Source organism: Strongylocentrotus purpuratus, unplaced genomic scaffold (genome assembly GCF_000002235.5).
Source record: "Strongylocentrotus purpuratus isolate Spur 01 unplaced genomic scaffold, Spur_5.0 spur5_scaffold_21, whole genome shotgun sequence".
Classification (NCBI taxonomy): domain Eukaryota; kingdom Metazoa; phylum Echinodermata; class Echinoidea; order Camarodonta; family Strongylocentrotidae; genus Strongylocentrotus; species Strongylocentrotus purpuratus.
The window spans coordinates 117,158-139,416 of NW_022145607.1; the positions used below are offsets into that span (position 1 = coordinate 117,158).

At 36.1% G+C, this 22,259-nt stretch overlaps 1 protein-coding gene across 1 annotated transcript in view; it reads left to right on the forward strand.

Moving 5' to 3' along the window:
• Positions 1-20,143, forward strand: part of LOC581367 (mannosyl-oligosaccharide 1,2-alpha-mannosidase IA) — a 71,193-nt gene extending 51,050 nt beyond the window's left edge. The window contains exons 8-10 of the mRNA XM_030995477.1: positions 17,625-17,841; positions 18,791-18,963; positions 19,576-20,143. Of these exons, the coding sequence (XP_030851337.1) occupies positions 17,625-17,841; positions 18,791-18,963; positions 19,576-19,788 (603 nt within the window). The 3' untranslated portion in view covers positions 19,789-20,143. The remainder of the gene's footprint in view (positions 1-17,624; positions 17,842-18,790; positions 18,964-19,575) is intronic.
• Positions 20,144-22,259: the final 2,116 nt, after the last annotated feature.

Here is a 22,259-nt window from a genome sequence, read left to right on the forward strand (position 1 = left end):
TTCAAAACTGTATTTCTAGTAATATGTATAACTCCTGGGCCCTGTATTACAAAGAGTTGATATCAATTACAACTTATTTGTGATTGATATCAATCACAGCTATGTACATAAGAGATAAGAGACTGCAAACTTAAGATTGATTTGGATCAATCTTAACTCTTTGTAAGACGGGGCCGGCCCTGAATAGTCATGCATCAATTTTCACCCTCTTGCTGGGCACATGCACAGTGATTTAGTTTTAGATTTTTATTTCTTTTTCTTTTCTTTTTCAAACAAGAAAGGTTGACAAATTGACATACAGTACATGTATGTGCAATTCAACATCCTGAATAATTATGGTTACAATGTAATTTAGATGGTTCAAAATGTACACATATTATGAAGAAGCATTGAAATTTAGCCTCCAAATTGACTGAAACTACATGTGCGTGTGCCATTGAAAGGATTTGGTACCTAAATAACAAGGTGCTCTAGAAAAAAAATATCTGAAGAATCAGAAAAATAGATTGGGGAGTGTATGAACAAAATCAGATAAATAATATGAAAGTCTCATATAACCACTGTAACAGGGGATTTCAATTTGGATGAATCAGTAATGTCACTGTGATGCAGCAGCGGGCATCTTGCTCATGATGAATATGTAGTCACTTTCTAGTTATATGTAGAAAAAGAAGAAACATAAATGTGGCATCCATACAGTTATTTCCAAGAAGAATTGAAGACATGCCTGGTCTAGCTGGCAGAGCTTCTCATCTAAAATAGAAAGGTCATTTCCGCATCCGCATCCGTGTACCAACTTAGGAAATATGATCTGATATTTGGGAGAATAATATACCTATACAACTTGCCACCAAACAATGTATATTATCTGTGTGCATGTTCTATGTGATCTTTTTTCTTCATTTTCAGCCCGTTCATTTCATGTTGTATCTTTTATTTGCCAGAGAATATAGTGTAGACACCATGCAAAGAGACACTTTATAGAAATCATTAGCACTTTGACTGTGAATGATTGATGCCTTTCTGCTACCCACATACGATACACACAATAATAGGCTTTTTATCTGCTTCCTTGTTTCAGAATGTAAAGATTAAGAAATCTGACAATCTACCGGTAGTCGTAATCTGTGGTAAGAATTTTGTGAAAATCACTGGTGCCTGATTTGTATTGTTGACAAATGATAGGAGGGGGTTGTAGCATTTTTTGTTTTCTTCAATTCTCCATGAATAACAAGTTTATGTATATAACAGTACATTACAGATGTGTTAAAAGATACAGAACTGTGAAGTACATAATGCTTGCAATTTAATGTCATTATAAAAATACAACACTATGGTTTGGCATACATGTCGTATGTGAATCAGCCTTCAGAGTAGTTACAGGAGAGTCATTTAGGGGGTTTAAAAAATTTATTTAGCATTAAACTATTAAAAGCTTCATACAACATGCTTGTTATTCATGCTTCATTAAAGTTCAATGCAATAATGTATGATAAAATTGCAAAACACATTTACAAAATTGTGTTTAAATGATATTTACAAATTACAAACATGCAGAAAAATGATTTGTGTGTGTGTGTGTTTGTATGAGTGTACATGTAGCTATGTTCTCATTAAATGTTTCCTGCCTTATCAGGGAATTAGGGGGAATAAAACCTGATACAAAGCTATCTAAGGAAGTATAATATGAACATAGAGTTTGAATGGATCATGTTACAGCCATGCATCAGATTATTCCTACTCTAACTCACTTGACATCTCACTCACTCATACAGATTAAGTCACACTTTCCATACCAGTAAAACAAATTCGCTTTGCGTTCTGACGACCAGAAATCATTGTATAGATTACTGTATAATTCTTGTATTTACCTATTATAAAGTAATTACCTTCTAGTCTGAATGTTGTGTAATAATAATAATCTTGATTTATATAGCGCTTGATATGTAATACCATCTCTAAGTGCTTATCGGATTCATTCACGCTCAATGTGCACCATCTCCACTCTGGGGAGTATTCCTACCATTTGCAATTACTAACACAAATGCTTTCATCATCCTCCCCATTTCTCTCTTGGGTATTGAGTGGCAAATATAGATTAATGCCTTGCCAAAGGAAATTATATTGCCATGTCGGGGATCGAACCACGACCTTTGAATTTCAAGTCAAGTGCCTAAACCACTCGGCTACGACACTTCGTATAAAGACAAGTAGTATAGCTAAATGCTTGTTTGAGCATCGTTTTGAACGAAAACTCAATAAAGAAACAGTGTCCCGCTCTAGATTGACCGTATCGTACATAAATCATGTTACTGGACTGGGCTGATTGTGAGCGCGCATTGAGGATTAGCAAGATGCCATGCCAATTGACCTCTTCAGAACTAGTGTGTAGCGCTTTGCAACTGCAAGGAAAAGGTGCTACATGTATATGAAATATCTTTTGGATTGGATTGGATTTGTACAATGTTTCTGTATACAATGTTATTTTCTAATCTGTATGCTCCTTTTGCTATATCTGAACGGGCTATAGCATGTGCTTGCAGGTTAATGAATTTTGTGATTATTTATCTCTTTATCGGTTCATATTACTACTTCCTAAGTGATTGTGAGATCCACTCCCAGGGAAATATCAGCCTCTTTTCATTAATATTTCACAGCAAAATCTTTGTTCTCTTTCACTTTTTCTTAAAAATCATAAGTGGGGAGGATGATACAAGCTCCTCTGATCTGATGTGAATTAAGGGCATACCATTGATACTGTCAGATTCATACATGTTAAAGCTCATGTATCGGTAGCAAAAAGGATATTGGAAAGAAACATGTTCAATAATCGTCTTATGTTGTTTTCCTTATATCAAATATCTACACTTTAGTTTAGTTGCTTTGACAAGATATATGATGTCCAGTCTTCATCAATAATTCAAAGTTTGGATATATACACCCTGTATGTCATACATTATAAAAGTCTCTTGTAGGCTTGAGCAGACATTATCTCCATCAATCTTATCCCTCAAAAGGGTTTCAGATTGCAATGTCTCTATTTTATTGTATTTATAAACATTATCGTGAAGAACCAACTGCATTCTTAATATTGTTTTTTAAAGGGGTTGGGGAAACCCCCAATTTAATGGTACACCTGCACAACTGAGAAAAAAAGAGGAGGAGAATAAAGAAGGAAATGTATATATTTTGATATTGATATATTATATTTTGTTTTATATTTGATTGCTGTCTGGAACTCTCTGCATGTTCTCACAGTTTTCTCAGTTAGAGCCAGAAATGATTCTCAGTATTTCTACTATTATGATACAAACATGTATAACAGAATTCTATACTCATTTCCAGTGCTCTTATCAACAAAATGTAACTTACAAATCCTTTTAAAAAGCTGCTCAACCTTAATTATTACCATGATAACCACAAGTGCTCTGATTTCTAAACCCTTTTTATAAAAAAAAACTCTCACTATCACCCCTGAATATATACAGTATATATATGTATGGAATCACCTAGTCGTAGGGCCAAAAGTCAGCAAGTGCACCAAACGAATGGTAGTACCTCTTCTGTAAAGGAACCTTTAATCAGTAGAGCAGCAATTATCTGATGACCAAATGACAATGTATCAGCTCCCATCTCCATGTCAAATGGGGTTGTGTTCTGACTGCCCATCTCCATGCCCATCTCCATGCCAAATGGGGGTGTGTTCTGACTACCCATCTCTATGTCAAATGGGGGTGTGTTCTGACTGCCCATCTCCATGCCCATCTCCATGCCAAATGGGGGTGTGTTCTGACTACCCATCTCCATGTCAAATGGGGGTGTGTTCTGACTGCCCATCTCCATGTCAAATGGGGGTGTGTTCTGACTGCCCATCTCCATGTCAAATGGGGGTGTGTTCTGACTGCCCATCTCCATGTCAAATGGGGGTGTGTTCTGACTGTAATATATTGCTTAGGTACATACATCATAGACAATGAATTCAGATATGAATTTGTACATTGCAGGCTATACTATCTGGGCAGTGTTTTGTAATTACGTTATGAATACATAATTTTATGCATATTCATAACTATTTAAATGAGGGTGGAGGCTGAGCCAGATTTGTTGAAGGGGAAATTTAATAAATCAGCCAGCATACTGTAGTATACATGTCAGTGCAGCACTGCATGTTTTGTTTTTAATATTTTTTAAAATAATGTATTATTTAAGAAAAACCTTAGTTTCAGTGTGAGTGGTTCATGTGGGTGATACTTTAAATCATTTAGAATTATAAAATAATAATTGGCATAGATGCACATTCAAGTAATGTCACTTAAAACACCTGAGAAATTTATTTTAATTTGGCTGCAGTACCTTGGTAGTGAATGGCATTTATCAGGAAAAACCTTATTGAAGAGATGGAACCATTAATTGATTCAAATCCAAACATAAATCCATTCTATTTCAAACCTATAAACAAAAAGATTGAAGGTAGATAAATGGCATACTTAGTTAGGATCCTCCAAAGGGCTCTTATTGTAGCTGTGACGAGGGAACCTCCAGAATTAATAATTGTATCATTACAGACTTTTAGAGAAATGCAATGTACCCAATATTTCATTTTTTGTCTATCTACTGTCCTTGAATAGACCCTGTGATACACATGAAACATGATAACAGACTACTGTCCTTGAATAGACCCTGTGATACACATGAAACATGATAACAGACAACTGTCCTTGAATAGACCCTGTGATACACATGAAACATGATAACAGACTACTGTCCTTGAATAGACCCTGTGATACACATGAAACATGATAACAGACTACTGTCCTTGAATAGACCCTGTGATACACATGAAACATGATAACAGACTACTGTCCTTGAATAGACCCTGTGATACACATGAAACATGATAACAGACTACTGTCCTTGAATAGACCCTGTGATACACATGAAACATGATAACAGACTACTGTCCTTGAATAGACCCTGTGATGCACATGAAACATGATAACAGATGATAATATTTCTTTATGTGAACGCACCCAACCAAGATTGAGACAACCAAGAGTGAGGCAGGGCGGGCGGGCGGGTGCTTCATTAAACCCAATATCTGGTAATGGGGAAAACAGATTGTGTTTGGGTACTTACAACAGCGGGTTGGGCTGAGCAGGCCTGGGCAGGCCCGGGTAGGGTTTACATCATGTTGCACATTACAGTCAAACCAATGTATTCCTTTACAGGATTCTGTGCATTCGCACGGCTAATATCAAACTCATCATTTAGTAAGTGTGTTAAGGGGGGGGGGGGGGGATACAGTGTAATAGTACAGAGGAGGCTAAAAAGTGGATTATAATGTTATTGTGCAGCTTTTGGAAAACAAATGTGGGATTATATGACTTTAAGTATCATGGTGCAGCAGAAAATGTTATGATACAAAATTATGAAAAAAACTAGACATAATACTTGTTTGGAACAAGTATAGGTGGGCTGGTCAACTAAAATTTGAGACAAAATAGAGCAAAAATAAGCGAGATACTGCTAAAAAAACAATGTCATTGATGTAATGATGTAAACGAAATTCACCTTCCATAGGCATAACACGCAACGTAAGAAATTTCTGATATGTGCCCTTTAATCGTAATTTTCGCTATGATGAAGTGATCAAAATGAAAAATGGTGGTAACTGAGCTTGTAGAGAATTGTCTTAGCTACATCGTATCGAAATTTGGAAGAAAATCAATCAATATTTACAGAGATACAATCAATGTTACATAAATATGCTGACGTCATTATATGCAAATTCGTATTTTGAGTTCCAAGGCCATTATGATGATGTCACGATACACTTAATAGCCAAATGAGACATGGAATCATATTTCCGACTCATACTCTAAATATGAAAAAACATTGAAGGTCACGGTTCATTCCAAAGAGCTATAACGGATTTTGTATAGGCATGTTTTTGCCCATATATGCTATGTAATAAAAGAGCTCGCGCGCACGGACATTTATCTTGAATTGACGCTCATCTTGTTATTAATGGTCATAAAGAGATAAACATGGTATCAAATTCCTCGAAAAAATATGAGAAATATCATGAAAGAAAAAAAAATGGCGATCCTATGTTGTGTAATGGTGTTACGCGCGAAAACGCGCGCGCATTCCCGCGCGCGCGATTTTTTATAAAATGCTTAAAATGACCTAAAACGTATGCAAAAAAAATTTGAGACGATTCTGAGCATTTTCAAATTTTGCGCGCGCACTGACGCGTGGGCGTACGCGCACGCGCGTGTTTTTTGACCTGAAATTGACCGGACTGATATTGACCTTGATCATGATAAATATGAATGAGAAATTCCTTTTGGTTATGAAGATATGATCATGAGTTGATTTTCAGAAAATTTCACAAAATGGCGCCTAGATGACGTCATCAGTCAAGGTCAAGGTTGGAAACCTCAGTGTGTTTTGTTAATATGCCTATACATATGTGTGCCAAATGTCAAGGCATTTGATTGAGCTATTTTCAAGTTATCTTGTTAACAAAAAAGTGGGTGGAAATAAGAAAAATAAACTAGATTTGTAATACTTGTTTGGAACAAGTATAGGTGGGCTGATCCAACAAAAATTGAGACAAAATAAAGGGTACATTTGAGTAGCTTTTTGTCTCAGCTACAACATACTCGAAGTTCAGCGTAAATGAAGCTAAAACGACGTAGATATTGCTCGCGAAAGACGGGAATGTAGAATCGAGTTTTGAGAAAAAATCATGTCCCATAGAGAATACACGCAAAATGTGAAAATTGACATGCCTCCTTTAATCACAAAAATACGCCATGATGCTTTTGTCAAAATTAACAATTGTTATGACTTCATTTGTAGAAAATTGTCTCAGCTAGAACATTTCAAAATTTAGAAGAAAATAAATCACTATTTACAGAGATACAATCAATTTTCCATAAATATGCTGACGTCATAATATGCAAATTGAAATTTTGAGTTCGGAGGCCATTATAATGACGTCATGAGTTAATTGAAGGTCAAATGTGACATGAAACAATATCTCCGAATCATACTCTATCAAAATATGAAAACAAATTGGGGTCACCTTGCATCCTAAAGAGCTACAATGGATTTTGTATAGGCATGTTTTTGCCCATATATGCTATGTATTACAAGAGCTCGCGCGCACCGAGATTTATGTTAAACGGTCGATCATTCCGTTATTAATAGTCATAAAGAGACAAACATGGTATCAATTTGTTTGTAAATATATGTGGAATATTTTAAAAGAAAAAAAATGGCGATTCTATGTTATGTAATAGTTTTACGCGCGAAAACGCGCGCGCATGGGCGTGTGCGCGATTTTTTATAAAATGCTTAGAATGGCCTAAAACGTATGCAAAATGATTTTGAGACGATTTTGAGCATTTCAAAATTTTGCGCGCGCATTGACGCGCGGACGTACGCGCACGCGCGCATTATTTGAGCTGAAATTAACCGGACGGATATTGACCTTAATCATGATAAATATGAATGAGAATTACCTTTTGGTTATGAAGATATGATCATGAGTTGATTTTCGTAAAATTTTACAAAATGGCGCCTAGATGACGTCATCAGTCAAGTTCAAGGTTGAAAACATTTCTGTGCTTTGTTCATATGTCTTTACATATATGTGCTTAATTTCAAGGATTTTGATTGAGCCATTTTCGTGTTATCTTGTTCACAAAAAAGTGGTTAGAAATAAGAAAAATATTTAATAATAAATAAATAAAGGCAATTCTAACGAAATTATAAGGTGGTCTGTACGATATACAGCCCACCTGACTAGACATATAATACTTGTTTGGAACAAGTATAGGTGGGCTGGTCAACTAAAATTTGATACAAAATAGAGCAAAAATAAGCGAGATACTGCTAAAAACAATGTCATGTAGATTAATGATGTGAACGAAATGCACCTTCTATAGTCATAACACGCAAATTGTGAAATTTCTGACATGAGGCCTTTAATCGAAATTTTCACTCTGATGACGTCATCAAAATGAAAAATGATTATTATTGAACTTGTAGAAAATTATCTTAGCTACAACATATCGAAATTTTGAAGAAAATCGATCAATATATGAAGAGCTTGATTCCAAAAGGAGCTAAATCCATATTTTATCAAAACTGAGTTTTTTGTCTTAAAATAATGATTTCCTACATGTGGACAAAATGCACTATATGACGTTCGAAAAATTGATCAGGAAGTATGAAAAATTTTAGGTACAATATCATGTTTCATTCCAAAAGGAGCTAAATCCAAATCGGTTTCATTCCAAAAGGAGCTAAATCCACTTTGGGTACTTCTGAGTAAATCACCTTTTTTATTTCTCCACTTTCCCTTTAGCCATGTACCTTCATGTTGTTATGTATGTTAAAGGTGTCACCCTGGACCAATAATATATAATAAGACAAAAATCTACCAGTTATTTCTGATTTTTATCAAATTTTTAGATTTTGTGGATTTAGCTCCTTTTGGAATGAAACATGGATTTAACTCCTTTTGGAATTGAACGGATTTAGCTCCTTTTGGAATGAAATTGTGATATTTTGTTTACTTTCTTTTCAAAAGGTTTTTTTAGTTGTGATGTCACTATTATTATTTAAAAGGAAAGGTTTGCTGCAAAATTTCAATAAAATTTGAGTGACTTTATTGAGAAAATATGAATTTTGTTAGGTAGAATAACATGTTTCATTCCAAAAGGAGCTAAATCCACGAAAATAAAAAATCTAAAAATTTATTAAAAATCAGAAAAAAATAGTAGATTTTTTAAAATCATATATTACTGGTCCAGAGTGACACCTTTAACATATATAACAACGTGAAGGTACATGGCTAAAGGGAAAGTGGAGAAATAAAAAAAGGCGATTTACTCAGAAATACCCAAAGTGGATTTAGCTCCTTTTGGAATGAAACTCTTCATATACAGAGATACAATCAATTTTACATAAATATGCTGACTTCATAATATGCAAATTCGTATTTTCAGTTCCAAGGCCATTATGATGATGTCACGATACACTTAATGGCAAAATGAGACATGTAATCATATCTCCGACTCATACTTTATCTAAATATGAGGAAAAAATGAAGGTCACGGTTCATTTCAAAGAGCTATAATGGATTTTGTATAGGCATGTTTTTGCCCATATATGCTATGTATTAAAAGAGCTCGCGCGCACGGACATTTATCTTGAATTGACGCTCATGTTGTTATTAATGGTCATAAAGAGATAAACGTGGTATCAAATTCCTCGAAAAAATATGAGAAATATCATAAAAAAAAAAAAATGGCGATTCTATGTTTTTTAATGGTGTTACGCGCGAAAACGCGCGCGCATGCTCGTACGCGCGATTTTTTATAAAATGCTTAAAATGACCTAAAACGTATGCAAAATAAATTTGAGATGATTTTGAACATTTAAAAAATTTGCGCGCGCATTGACGCGCGGACGTACGCGCACGCGCGCGTATTTTGACCTGAAATTAACCGGACTGATATTGACCTTGATCATGATAAATATGAATGAGAAATACCTTTTGGTTATGAAGATATGATCATGAATTGATTTTCCGAAAATTTCACAAAATGGCGCCTAGATGACGTCATCAGTCAAGGTCAAGGTTGAAAACTTTACCGTGTTTTGTCCATATGCCTATACATATGTGTGCCAAATATCAAAGCATTTGATAGAACCATTACAAAGTTATCTTGCTAACAAAAAAGTGGGTGGAAATAAGAAAAATAAAGAAATAAAGAAATAAATAAATAAATAAAGGCAATTTTAACAAAAATATAAGGTGGTCTGTATTAGATACAGCCCACCTGATAAATAAATAATAAAGGCAATTTTAACAAAATTATAAGGTGGTCTGTATTAGATACAGCCCACCTGATAATGATAAATTGTAAAATAGCGCTTTATTCAAATTTTTCTGAGCGCTTTACATTACTTGGTCAACAAAATCGAAAGTGTCTTTCATAATTAAAGAATTGACGACTTATAAACTAAATGTACAAAGGAAGTAGCAAGCAATATCAGATAAAACATAGGGATTGGACGATAAGGAAGAATATACCAAAGTTAACAAAATACTTAACGTAATAATAAAAGTGTGTTTTTACTTCCTTAGACAAAATAGCCTAGACATGTCTACTATCTAAGATATTATGGTTAATGAACAATTAAAGATCATAATCTTTACCTGTGCTCACTTTATGACATGTTCATTTTGCCTAACGACTGATGAAAAGTGAAAGATGCACTTAATATTTCAGGAAATATGATAAGCGGCCATCAAACAAGCCATATAATACTCCAGCCTTGGCGACAGATTCCAGACATATGCAATTAACTGCTCTTCACTGGTGACATGTTTCTACCAGGTCTCCATAGACCCAAGTCAATGATATGAGAGCTTGTGCTTTCTCTCTCTCCCCCTCTCCCTCTCTCTCTCTCTGAATGATTTATGAAGTTGCTGAGACTATACTTCCATCGTTTCATTAAAATTTGATCTAATTCATGGCCTAATGATAATTTGATCTGTCGACTGTAATTCAGTATATATGAGATGGGATGAGAATAGTTTCTAGACGATGGAAGATGGTGTATCGTTAAAACTCTTCCAACACCCTACCCCCCTTACACACACACACACACACAAGAGAAACGGTCTTTTTTTAAACAACAACTGTACATGTAGCTGTACCAAAAGTACCATTTTATCTTAAAATGATAAGTCTTATGTGAAATGCTATATTGAATATAACATCCGTTTTTTAATGTAAACAATAGCACTATATCATGACTGAGGTTACAAAACAATGTTTGGTGTGTCGTGTCATGGTGACTAGATAATGCTAAGTATTTAAACATTCAGCCTTGTTGTGAAATTTGTATGTATGTATGTATCACCTGGAAGGAAAGTTTCTTCATTCTTTGGAAGAAGACAATAAAATTATATTCTATTCTATTCTATTCTACATTATACAATGTGGTCTATGTCCATGCGACATGCATTGAAAGATGATGAGGTACCGGTTTATGATTTTCCTATGTCTTTAACTCACCTTGTGTGAAAGAGGCCATAGATATCAATAAATTATCTTCAATCTTGAATCTTGATAGAAGTCAAGGACATGATAGTTGCTAAATGAAGGAGAATGGTCTAGGAATGAAATATGAATATTTATCAGGAAATGATTATTGAGGATCATGCAATCACCCTGTCTAATCAGCCATGGTATCTTCAATAGCTACGTTCTCATTGTCTAACCATCCATGGTACCTAGTATCTTCAATAGCTACATTTACATTGTCTAACCAGCCATAGTATCTTCAATAGCTAAGGTTTGTGTTGCCACGCCCTTGGTTTCAAAATTTTAGGTTTACTTGAAATTTTAAACACAAATGATCTTGTGGTTATCTCCCTAACTGTGGGGGGGGGGGCCTGGGTTCCTCACTCAACGTTGTTTTAATTCAACTAATTGGGTTTCACCAGCTAGTTGTTATAATGACTGCTAGCCTGGCTTGTAGTTTAAAACTCTGTTGTTTTAGGTGACACCGCTCCGTGGCCAACGTCCTTTAAATTTTTAATTTCACCCATGGAACAAACACTAACTTAATCCCAATCCTAAACCTAATCTTAAACCAATTAGTAACCCCAACTACATGGAATACCTACATCTTTGACGAAGTAAAGCTTGAGCAATTGTGTAGTAGCGCATGTTGGAGTATTGAGCTGGGATCTCACTCAACAAGTTAAACTTTTTGTTTGCTATAAAATATAGAGTGAGAACATTTCCTGCTTAGCTACTTTGAAACTTACTTCACATTGTACTGGAACTACTAACAAGAATATTAACTCTTTGTTTGCATTCTTCATCTCTCTGAACAGTCGCCCATTTGCCACACATGCAATTTTTCATAAAACAATAGACAGAAGGATTGCTTTGTGAACTACAATGGCTTGGCAAAATGACCCGTTTCCAGTCTTGATTAACTCCATGGCAACCCGTTTGCACTGGTATAAATTAATCTGGTACTGGAAACAGTAAGATAATCTTGGAGCAGGCTTTGGTATATCTATCCATATACATGTATGTATCCCATGATAATTACCAGATGGCACAGGGAGATCATTTTTGTGGCATGTAAAAGAGTTAACATTAGCAATACTGTTCCCTTGGTGAGACAGAGAGCAGTATTTAGGAGAGTGTGAATGTGTTAGCTGGCTCATTTCATCACATGATTTATAGCCATCCTGTGACAATTTATAAAAATTGAGTAGTTTAGTTTGAATTCCAAACACCATCTCCCTACTCAGTCATTGAAGGATAGTCAATGCTACCAACCCCATCTCCCTACTCAGTCATTGAAGGATAGTCAATGCTACCAAACACCATATCCCTACCCAGTCATTAAAGGATAGTCAATGCTACCAAACACCATCTCCCTACTCGGTCATTGAAGGATAGTCAATGCTACCAAACACCATCTCCCTACTCAGTCATTGAAGGATAGTCAATGTTACCAAACACCATCTCCCTACTCAGTCATTGAAGGATAGTCAATGCTACCAAACACCATCTCCCTACTCAGTCATTGAAGGATAGTCAATGCTACCAAACCATCTCCCTACTCGGTCATTGAAGGATAGTCAATGCTACCACACCATCTCCCTACTCAGTCATTGAAGGATAGTCAATGCTACCAAACACCATCTCCCTACTCGGTCATTGAAGGATAGTCAATGCTACCAAACACCATCTCCCTACTTAGTCATTGAAGGATAGTCAATGCTACCAAGCACCATCTCCCTACTCAGTCATTGAAGGATAGTCAATGCTACCAAACACCATCTCCCTACTCAGTCATTGAAGGATAGTCAATGCTACCAAACACAATCTCCCTACTCGGTCATTGAAGGATAGTCAATGCTACCAAACACCATCTCCCTACTTAGTCATTGAAGGATAGTCAATGCTACCAAACACCATCTCCCTACTCAGTCATTGAAGGATAGTCAATGCTACCAAACACCATCTCCCTACTCAGTCATTGAAGGATAGTCAATGCTACCAAACACCATCTCCCTACTCGGTCATTGAAGGATAGTCAATGCTACCAAACACCATCTCCCTACTTAGTCATTGAAGGATAGTCAATGCTACCAAGCACCATCTCCCTACTCAGTCATTGAAGGATAGTCAATGCTACCAAACACCATCTCCCTACTCAGTCATTGAAGGATAGTCAATGCTACCAAACACCATCTCCCTACTTAGTCATTGAAGGATAGTCAATGCTACCAAGCACCATCTCCCTACTCAGTCATTGAAGGATAGTCAATGCTACCAAACACCATCTCCCTACTCAGTCATTGAAGGATAGTCAATGCTACCAAACACCATCTCCCTACTCGGTCATTGAAGGATAGTCAATGCTACCAAACACCATCTCCCTACTTAGTCATTGAAGGATAGTCAATGCTACCAAACACCATCTCCCTACTCAGTCATTGAAGGATAGTCAATGCTACCAAACACCATCTCCCTACTCAGTCATTGAAGGATAGTCAATGCTACCAAATACCATCTCCCTACTCAGTCATTGAAGGATAGTCAATGCTACCAAACACCATCTCCCTACTCAGTCATTGAAGGATAGTCAATGCTACCAAACACCATATCCCTACTCGGTCATTGAAGGATAGTCAATGCTACCAAACACCATCTCCCTACTCGGTCATTGAAGGATAGTCAATTCTACCAAACACCATCTCCCTACTCAGTCATTGAATGATAGTCAATGCTACCAAACACCATCTCCCTACTCAGTCATTGAAGGATAGTCAATGCTACCAAACACCATCTCCCTACTCAGTCATTGAAGGATAGTCAATGCTACCAAACACCATCTCCCTACTCGGTCATTGAAGGATAGTCAATGCTACCACACCATCTCCCTACTCAGTCATTGAAGAATAGTCAATGCTACCAAACACCATCTCCCTACTCAGTCATTGAAGGATAGTCAATGCTACCACTTAGCATGCATCATTGGGCTTATGAATATCATGAATTGAACAAGTCTTGGTCGATCATAGGCCATGCAGTATTTATATAAAGCACTACTCTGGTAATTATGTTGAACTGCATTTGATTCTATTGAAACAAAGAATGTCTTGCAGATTGGTTTTGCTTGGAAATTCTTCCAATATGCTTCCAATATACAAAACATAACAAAACTACAGGTGGTGTGAACATTGTAGGAAGAAACGCAGTATACTGGTAAAGAAATTAAATTTGGCAGGAATGTATGCAGTTTATACATTCCTCACACTTTTCTCTGCTTGCCATTTTCTTAAATGATGTTTTGTTATATGGGCACAAGAATTATTGTACTACTTATATTTCCAATTCTGAAGGTGATGATGATTGAAAAGGAATCCCAGCTAATCTGATGTTGTTTAAAAAAGAAAACCATCAACGCTTAAGTTTTGCCACAGAGGTTGATTAATAAAGGCCATCAATATGTGGGTGTTTCACACATTTAAACAACCACTGTAAAAAAAAAAAATGCTTTTGTAAGATATGTAAGATATTTTATTCGCTTTCTCTTTGTTTTTCTCTCCCTTTTATATTGCATATAATTTCTTACAATAGTAACTTAGTTTTCAGATCTATAGCTCTCATAAGATATCTGTATAGCACTGAAGATGTGTTTGAAGTAGACAGACAATGTGAAACATCTACATCTATCTATGTATGCCTTCTTGTGTGAATTGTCTTTGCCTTAAGACAGAAAGTACATGGGCATCAACCATACTGCTATGAATATTTTTTCTTTTTTATGGATTATTGAATCAGTATGAATAGATCGATGGGCGTGCATTGCAAACAAAAGACATAGCCAGGGGACACCAATTAAAGAATGGGAGTTGACCCTCTTTTGTACAAAAGTGGTTCAGCATTTTATCCATTGTGAATAGACGGTGATATGGAAAAGAAGGAGATATGCTAATGGATAGGCATACAGTCAGCTTTCATTTTCTTTGATGAGCAGTGGTAATATAGGTATATTAGTAGAAGGATGCTAATATGAAGAGCTTGATCATCATGAGCGAAGCTGAGTTTTATTGGCTGGGGTAGAATATGGATTGAGATGGAGAGAAAGATAGAAGAGGAATTAAGCAATGGAACTTGAAAGGAGGAATATCAGAAATATGGTGTGTGCGTGAAGGGGTCGTTATTTAAGATGCAAAAGATTATCAGAGATGATAATATGATATGATAGAGATCATTATAGAAAATGGAGAAAAAAGTAATCAATTGTGATATCATATATTTTTTTCAGTATGATGGAGAGAAAATGAAGTGATGATGATGATGATTGCTATTGAGATGAAGAGAAAGATGTGATGGAGAGAAAAATATGAGATGATAAGATGATGGAGACTGGTATGAAAGATTGAGAGAAAGATGGGTCATGATGATGTGATGGAGACTGGTATGAAAGATTGAGAGAAAGATGGGTCATGATGATGTGATGGAGAGAAAAATATAAAATTATAAGATGATGGAGACTGGTATGAAAGATTGAGAGAAAGATGGGTCATGATGATGTGATGGAGACTGGTATGAAAGATTGAGAGAAAGATGGGTCATGATGATGTGATGGAGACTGGTATGAAAGATTGAGAGAAAGATGGGTCATGATGATGTGATGGAGACTGGTATGAAAGATTGAGAGAAAGATGGGTCATGATGATGTGATGGAGACTGGTATGAAAGATTGAGAGAAAGATGGGTCATGATGATGTGATGGAGACTGGTATGAAAGATTGAGAGAAAGATGGGTCATGATGATGTGATGGAGACTGGTATGAAAGATTGAGAGAAAGATGGGTCATGATGATGTGATGGAGACTGGTATGAAAGATTGAGAGAAAGATGGGTCATGATGGTGTGATGGAGACTGGTATGAAAGATTGAGAGAAAGATGAGTGATGATGATGTGATGGAGAGAATAATATGAGATGATGATGTGATGGAGACTGGTATGAAAGATTGAGTGAAAGATGAGTGATGATGATGTGATGGAGACTGGTATGAAAGATTGAGAGAAAGATGGGTCATGATGATGTGATGGAGACTGGTATGAAAGATTAAGAGAAAGATGAGTGATGATGATGTGATGGAGAGAATAATATGAGATGATGATGTGATGGAGACTGGTATGAAAGATTGAGTGAAAGATGAGTGATGATGATGTGATGGAGAGAATAATATGAGATGATGATGTGATGGAGACTGGTATGAAAGATTAAGAGAAAGATGAGTGATGTTGATGTGATGGAGATTCATGGCTGATACATCAGGGACAATTACTGCATGTTGAAAGAGAGGCAGGTGACTTTACTTGGAAAGAGGAAATTACATTGTGTGCTTTCCTCACAATGGAATATAGCTCGCTGAAAACCCTGGTGCATCGTACTTGATGGAGACGCTTTCCTCAATTGGATTGTCAATAATTGAAGATCTGGCTGCTTCATATCACAGTCAATTTATGATTCATGGATATATTAATTTGTTTCATTATAGGATGTTAGTTATCAAACTTATTGTTTTGTCTGCTCCATCTAATTTCATTGGTATTGATTTGATGTGGTCAACTAATTGCTACAGTTGTATGAAGATGACAAAGCTATACGATCCCCAGTATCCTGCCGAGATCACAGTATCCAGCCGAAATCACAGTATCCAGCTGAGATCACAGTATATGACATTGATGTGATCCTGACTAGAGTCAATTTATTGAAATGGAATACAAATAAATCATTGATTTCTCTCATTCAGAATGAAAGAATTGTTTACAAAATTATACATGAAGTTTAAACAAACTTTAAATGCAAAATCTGACTAATGAATTAGAACTGCATGTACCACGTAAAAGAGTAATATCATGTGCTGGTGTTCTTATTTAACTGGAAAAAAGTACATGTAAATGTCTTTTAAAATGAGAGATACAAAATTCCTAGTAAGATGTGCAAGCACAAAGTAACGCAGAAAATTTATGTATTAAAAAAAATAAAATTGATAATGGATTAGTATGGTTGGTTGTGGATACATAGTAGCGTGCATTTGTTTTGAGTTGATTCATTACACTCCTCTTAGACGATTTATTATAAGGGAATATTTATGGACTCCTCTTAAAACTGACATTGTGATTATGGTTGTTAAGTGAATGAAGTGACTGCACTCTCCCACGCATGCAGATAGAGAAACTAGTTTCTGTGACCATTGAGTTTGTCCATTTTTTCCCTTTCTTTCCTTTAAGTACTTGCATTTGTTGAATTACCTAGTTTTCATTCAGCTTTCACATTTTAAATTTGCATTGATAAACAAAAATGTGTTAAGTCCAAAACATGCTTAAAAATAACTCTTCTATACAAAGGAAGGATTTAGTTTTAAGATTCATTACTTAACTCCATGGAATTGTTCAATGAGTAGATGGATTAGTGATTAATTCCTCCCTCTCTCTCTCTCTCTCTCTCTCTCTTTGTCTCTCTTGTCTTATTTCACCAGGCAATGGAGAGTCGTATGAAGCAAAAGTCTGGAGGTGGTCTAACATACTTTGGTGATATCCGTGCCAACCGAGTTGACAAGAAGATGGATCATCTATCATGCTTCTCTGGTGGAATGTTTGCTCTGGGCAGTAAGTTCAGCGATAGCAAGAAGGACCACTACCTAGAGATGGGCAAGGAGATCACCAAGACCTGCCACCAAGCATATGATAATACAGGTAAGAATCCTCTGGTGATATGTATGCGCTTGGTAATAGCTTCAGTGATAGCAGCAAGAAGGATAATAATAATAATAATAATAATATTGGCATTTATATAGCGCTCTTACAGACATACATGTGTATCACAGCGCTTTACAACATATTATTATTACCCCGGTCATCGGATTCAGGCTTACCCGCACACAAGGTATGCACATTCTCCACTCCCTGGGGAGCATTCCAGCCAGTCGCCATTTTACAAGCGCCACTTGCTAATCAAACCACATTAGCTTTCGCATCCTACCGGGTACCCATTTTAACACCTGGGTGGAGAGTGGCAAATGTAGATCAATGTCTTGCCAAAGGACATTAGTGCCGCGGCGGGACTTGAACCGCGGACCTTGTGATCCACAGTCCGGTGACTTATCCACTCGACCACGACACCTCTACGTGGTGTCGATCACTACCTAGAGATGGGCCGGGAGATCAGGTAAGAATCCTCTGGTGATATGTATGCGCTTGGTAATAGCTTCAGTGATAGCAGCAAGAAGGACCACTACCTAGAGATGGGCCGGGAGATCATATAATAAGACATGTAAGGTTTCTCTGGTGGTTTGTTAGCTCAGGGTAATAACTTCAGCGATAGCAGCAAGAAGGACCACTACCTAGAGATGGGTCGGGAGATCATAGGGTAATATATCAGCGATAGCAGCAAGAGGTAGCTCAGGGTAAAAAAATGTTGTATTGCCCTTTGCGACCGACCCAAAAATCCTGAAATCAATGGTCCGCTTTTAAAGAAGAAAAATATTAAAGCATTAAAAACTGAGAAATATCAGCCCAAAGAGGGAGGGAAAAGAAGAAGAAAAAAGACTGACCCATATTTTGGCACCTAAAATACAACATCTTTTTTTTAGGCCGTAAAAATATTGATAATCCATTATATTTTGAATTCTTTTGTCTTCCACAGCCACCAAATTAGGACCAGAAGCCTTTAGATTTGAAGGTCGAGCTGAGGCAGTTGCTATGAGACAGAATGAGAAGTACTACATTCTACGTCCAGAAACTATAGAGTCTTACTTTGTACTCTTCAGACTCACAAAAGATCCCCTCTATAGGCAGTGGGGATGGGAAGCAGCACAGGTAAAGATTACAAGATGTGATGAATCAAAAATATTCACCCTCTATAACATTAACTGAAGGATAGAAATATTGAACTTAATAAAAAAAAAATTAATAAAAAAAAATTAAATATCTACCGTATATAGATATATGTATATATAGATATATATATATATATATATTTTTTTTTTTTTTAAATGGCATATCCTTTATCTTTCCCCTCATTAACCCAGAAGTCAAAGCAAAGTATGCGTTTATTCAAAGGTTACAAAAATGCCTTTGAAAATGGACTATAATGTCACCAAAATGAAACTTATGATGTGTCAGAGAGAGTTCTAAGGATATATTAACCAAAATGTAGCCTCAAACGTAGGGATATATTGAAATCGTTTTGTTATTTCTCCTGTTGAGTATAGGGTGTGGTATTGTTCAATTGCATTAAGTTTATGACTTGTTCTAAATTCCAAATAAGCAGTACTACTGCAGATAAGTGTAGCAATGATAGCTTTTGGCCCTGCATGATGTCTGAAGAGTAGCCTTACCTGATGCAATGATGACATATGAAGATTGTGATCTCATTAAGTCTGCTTCATCATTTATATATTTCTTCTCTTGTGTGTCTCTTCCCTGCAGGCCTTAGAAGCACACTGCCGAGTTGGTGAAGGGTATTCAGGCATCAAGGATGTGTACGCTACACACGTGGCTCATGATGACGTCCAACAAAGCTTCTTCTTGGCAGAGACTCTCAAATACCTCTACCTTTTATTCTCAGATGATGAATTCATGTCGTTAGATGATTGGGTTTTAAATACAGAAGCACATCCATTACCGGTAGCAAAATCATAGTACATACATCACTAGTGGTTGGCAGGAATGAACACTTCTTAGTTAGAGAACAAATATGAACCTCTAGGGCTGGCTGTATACCACATGTTGCAGAGGTCCTTTCAGTTGAGTGTTACACCGCCATTGTCAAGCCTGACTCTTAGACTTGGCCGACAATCAGCAGGGATGTCACCTGACTCTTAGACTTGGCTGACAATCAGCAGGAATGTCAATAAAGTATTAAAATAGATTATGTGGAAGGAGGAAACACTATTTTCATACAGAGTCAGTTTGGAAGGTATAAGACCTACTTCACATCATAATCCTTGGTCATTACATCAATAATGATAACAATAAAACGGTTCTTCTAAAGTGATTTCCACCAAAATCTCTAAGCATTACATTGTTAATGTAGGGATGGTTATTTGCCATGTTTGTGTTGAGTATATTGCATTGACTGTCACAATCATGGACCAGCTTAAACTTTCAGGCCTGTTAACATCGTAACCCTTACTGTACTGGGGGGCAGGGGGGGGGGGCCTGGGAGGCCCCCCCTCGACATTTTCAGAGATTGCGCCGCAACCGCTCAGAATTTTGAATTGTCGTTTCATGACTTTTTCCCCTCAAGTCTTACGCACATTTTGATACCATTTTCGTCGAAATCGGATATACCTGTAAGGTGTTACATAACAATTAGTATGCGCATGTCATCAAAAAAGTGCTATAATTGCATATATTCATGTACAAGCAGAAATGTGAAGATATGAATTGATATCAAATTGCTTTTATATGTTTCTCAAAGTCACTTGATGTATTTCAGAACAAAAGAATACATTAAAAATAAAACAATAGATATAATAAGAAATAAATAACAATAAAATACATAAGAAAATAAAAAGTTGAAAATCGCGTCAAATTTGCATAAATTATCATTATTAATTACACCAAATAACTATTTTGTGTTAGAAAAGAAGTTTCATGTGAATAATGAGTTTCAACATTCAAAAAGTGGAGTCTGACAATTTTTGTTATGATTCTAGTTCCCTACATATATTTCCAGATTTGATATTCATGAATGCGTATTCATAATTTATGCAAATTAACCTATGTATTTTCAGATATCATAAAAATAATGAAACCTCATGAATTTGAGATGAAGGAAACACTTATTCAATACATTTTCAAGATTCTTCACAAGTCTACGGACAAATATGTAGAGTTTTCTGTAAAATGCATAAATTAGCATTTTGCATAATTAATTAGGCTATAATGACAAAAATTTGCATATTAGGAAAAAACTAATTATACCATCTTGTTCCTTACGTAAATATCTACAAACATGAAAATTTTCGCATTCATCGGACATTCGAAGGCCGAGATCATAATGGGGGGGCCTCCCAATGGGAGGCCCCCCCCCCCCCCCCCCCCAGTCAGAGAGTGCTCGAAATAGCCCAGTACAGTAAGGGTTAAGAATGCTCAGTGACTGTGAAACCCTTATCACATTAGTTAATTAAACTTCCCTTTTCTTAAATTTGATAATAATTGAATTCAGGACAGTGAAGTCAATGAGTTTCTATTCCCTTATCTGTTTGTTGAGTATCCAATGTTTGAAGCCCTGTTTATGTTGAATGGAAGCCATCATTGACATAACACCAGTTACAATCCTGATGCCATGTTCATACAAACGGTAAAAACATCAACTCCTCTCCAGTATGTCATATCTTGCTCATGAAGAGATTAGATATGCATTTTATATGAATAGGTGTATAGAGGAGTAAGGCACAGTGCCAGGTGACTTCAGGTCAGTGTAGGTAACAAAGAGAACTTGGCTTTGGATACCAAAATTTATCAGCATTTCCTGAAACTTTGCCTTAGTAAACAGTGACAGCAGTGAAGTGGTACCCTCAAGGTTGAATTTTTATCTTATTTTCTTAAATTCCATGCTTATTTTGTTTTTAATTTTATCTAGAAGTAGGGTGGTATTGTAAAGTGGGTTTACATTATATTTTTTATTGTTCTAGAAGAATAGGGTAGAGATAGTTGATAAATATTGGTTTATATTTTTTCTTGTTGTTTAGTTTCCCTTGAGCAATCCTTATGTACAGGTTTCACTGGATTCTGATTGACCTGTTTGCACATATGAAATGGAAGAGGTTCCCTGTCTGTCTTTGACCCCACACAACACCACAGTGTGTAACTGCTGAATGATTCCCTATATTATGAGTCATATCAAACTCAACCTTGTTTATCATTTTCATACTATTCATCCAGTGTTGCTCCAAAGTTTAATCTTTTTCACTCTTATTTTTGTTTTCTATTTCAATTCAGGCCAATGCCCTATTAAGGGTTGATCTTAATAGTCCTCCTAAAAGTAGAATATCTTGATCTTATCATGATGTTCATCTTTCATGAATGCAAATATAATGTAATATCCCATAGTATACATATATTTCACAGGATGCCATTTCCCAATCTTGTTTGGGAGGTCACAT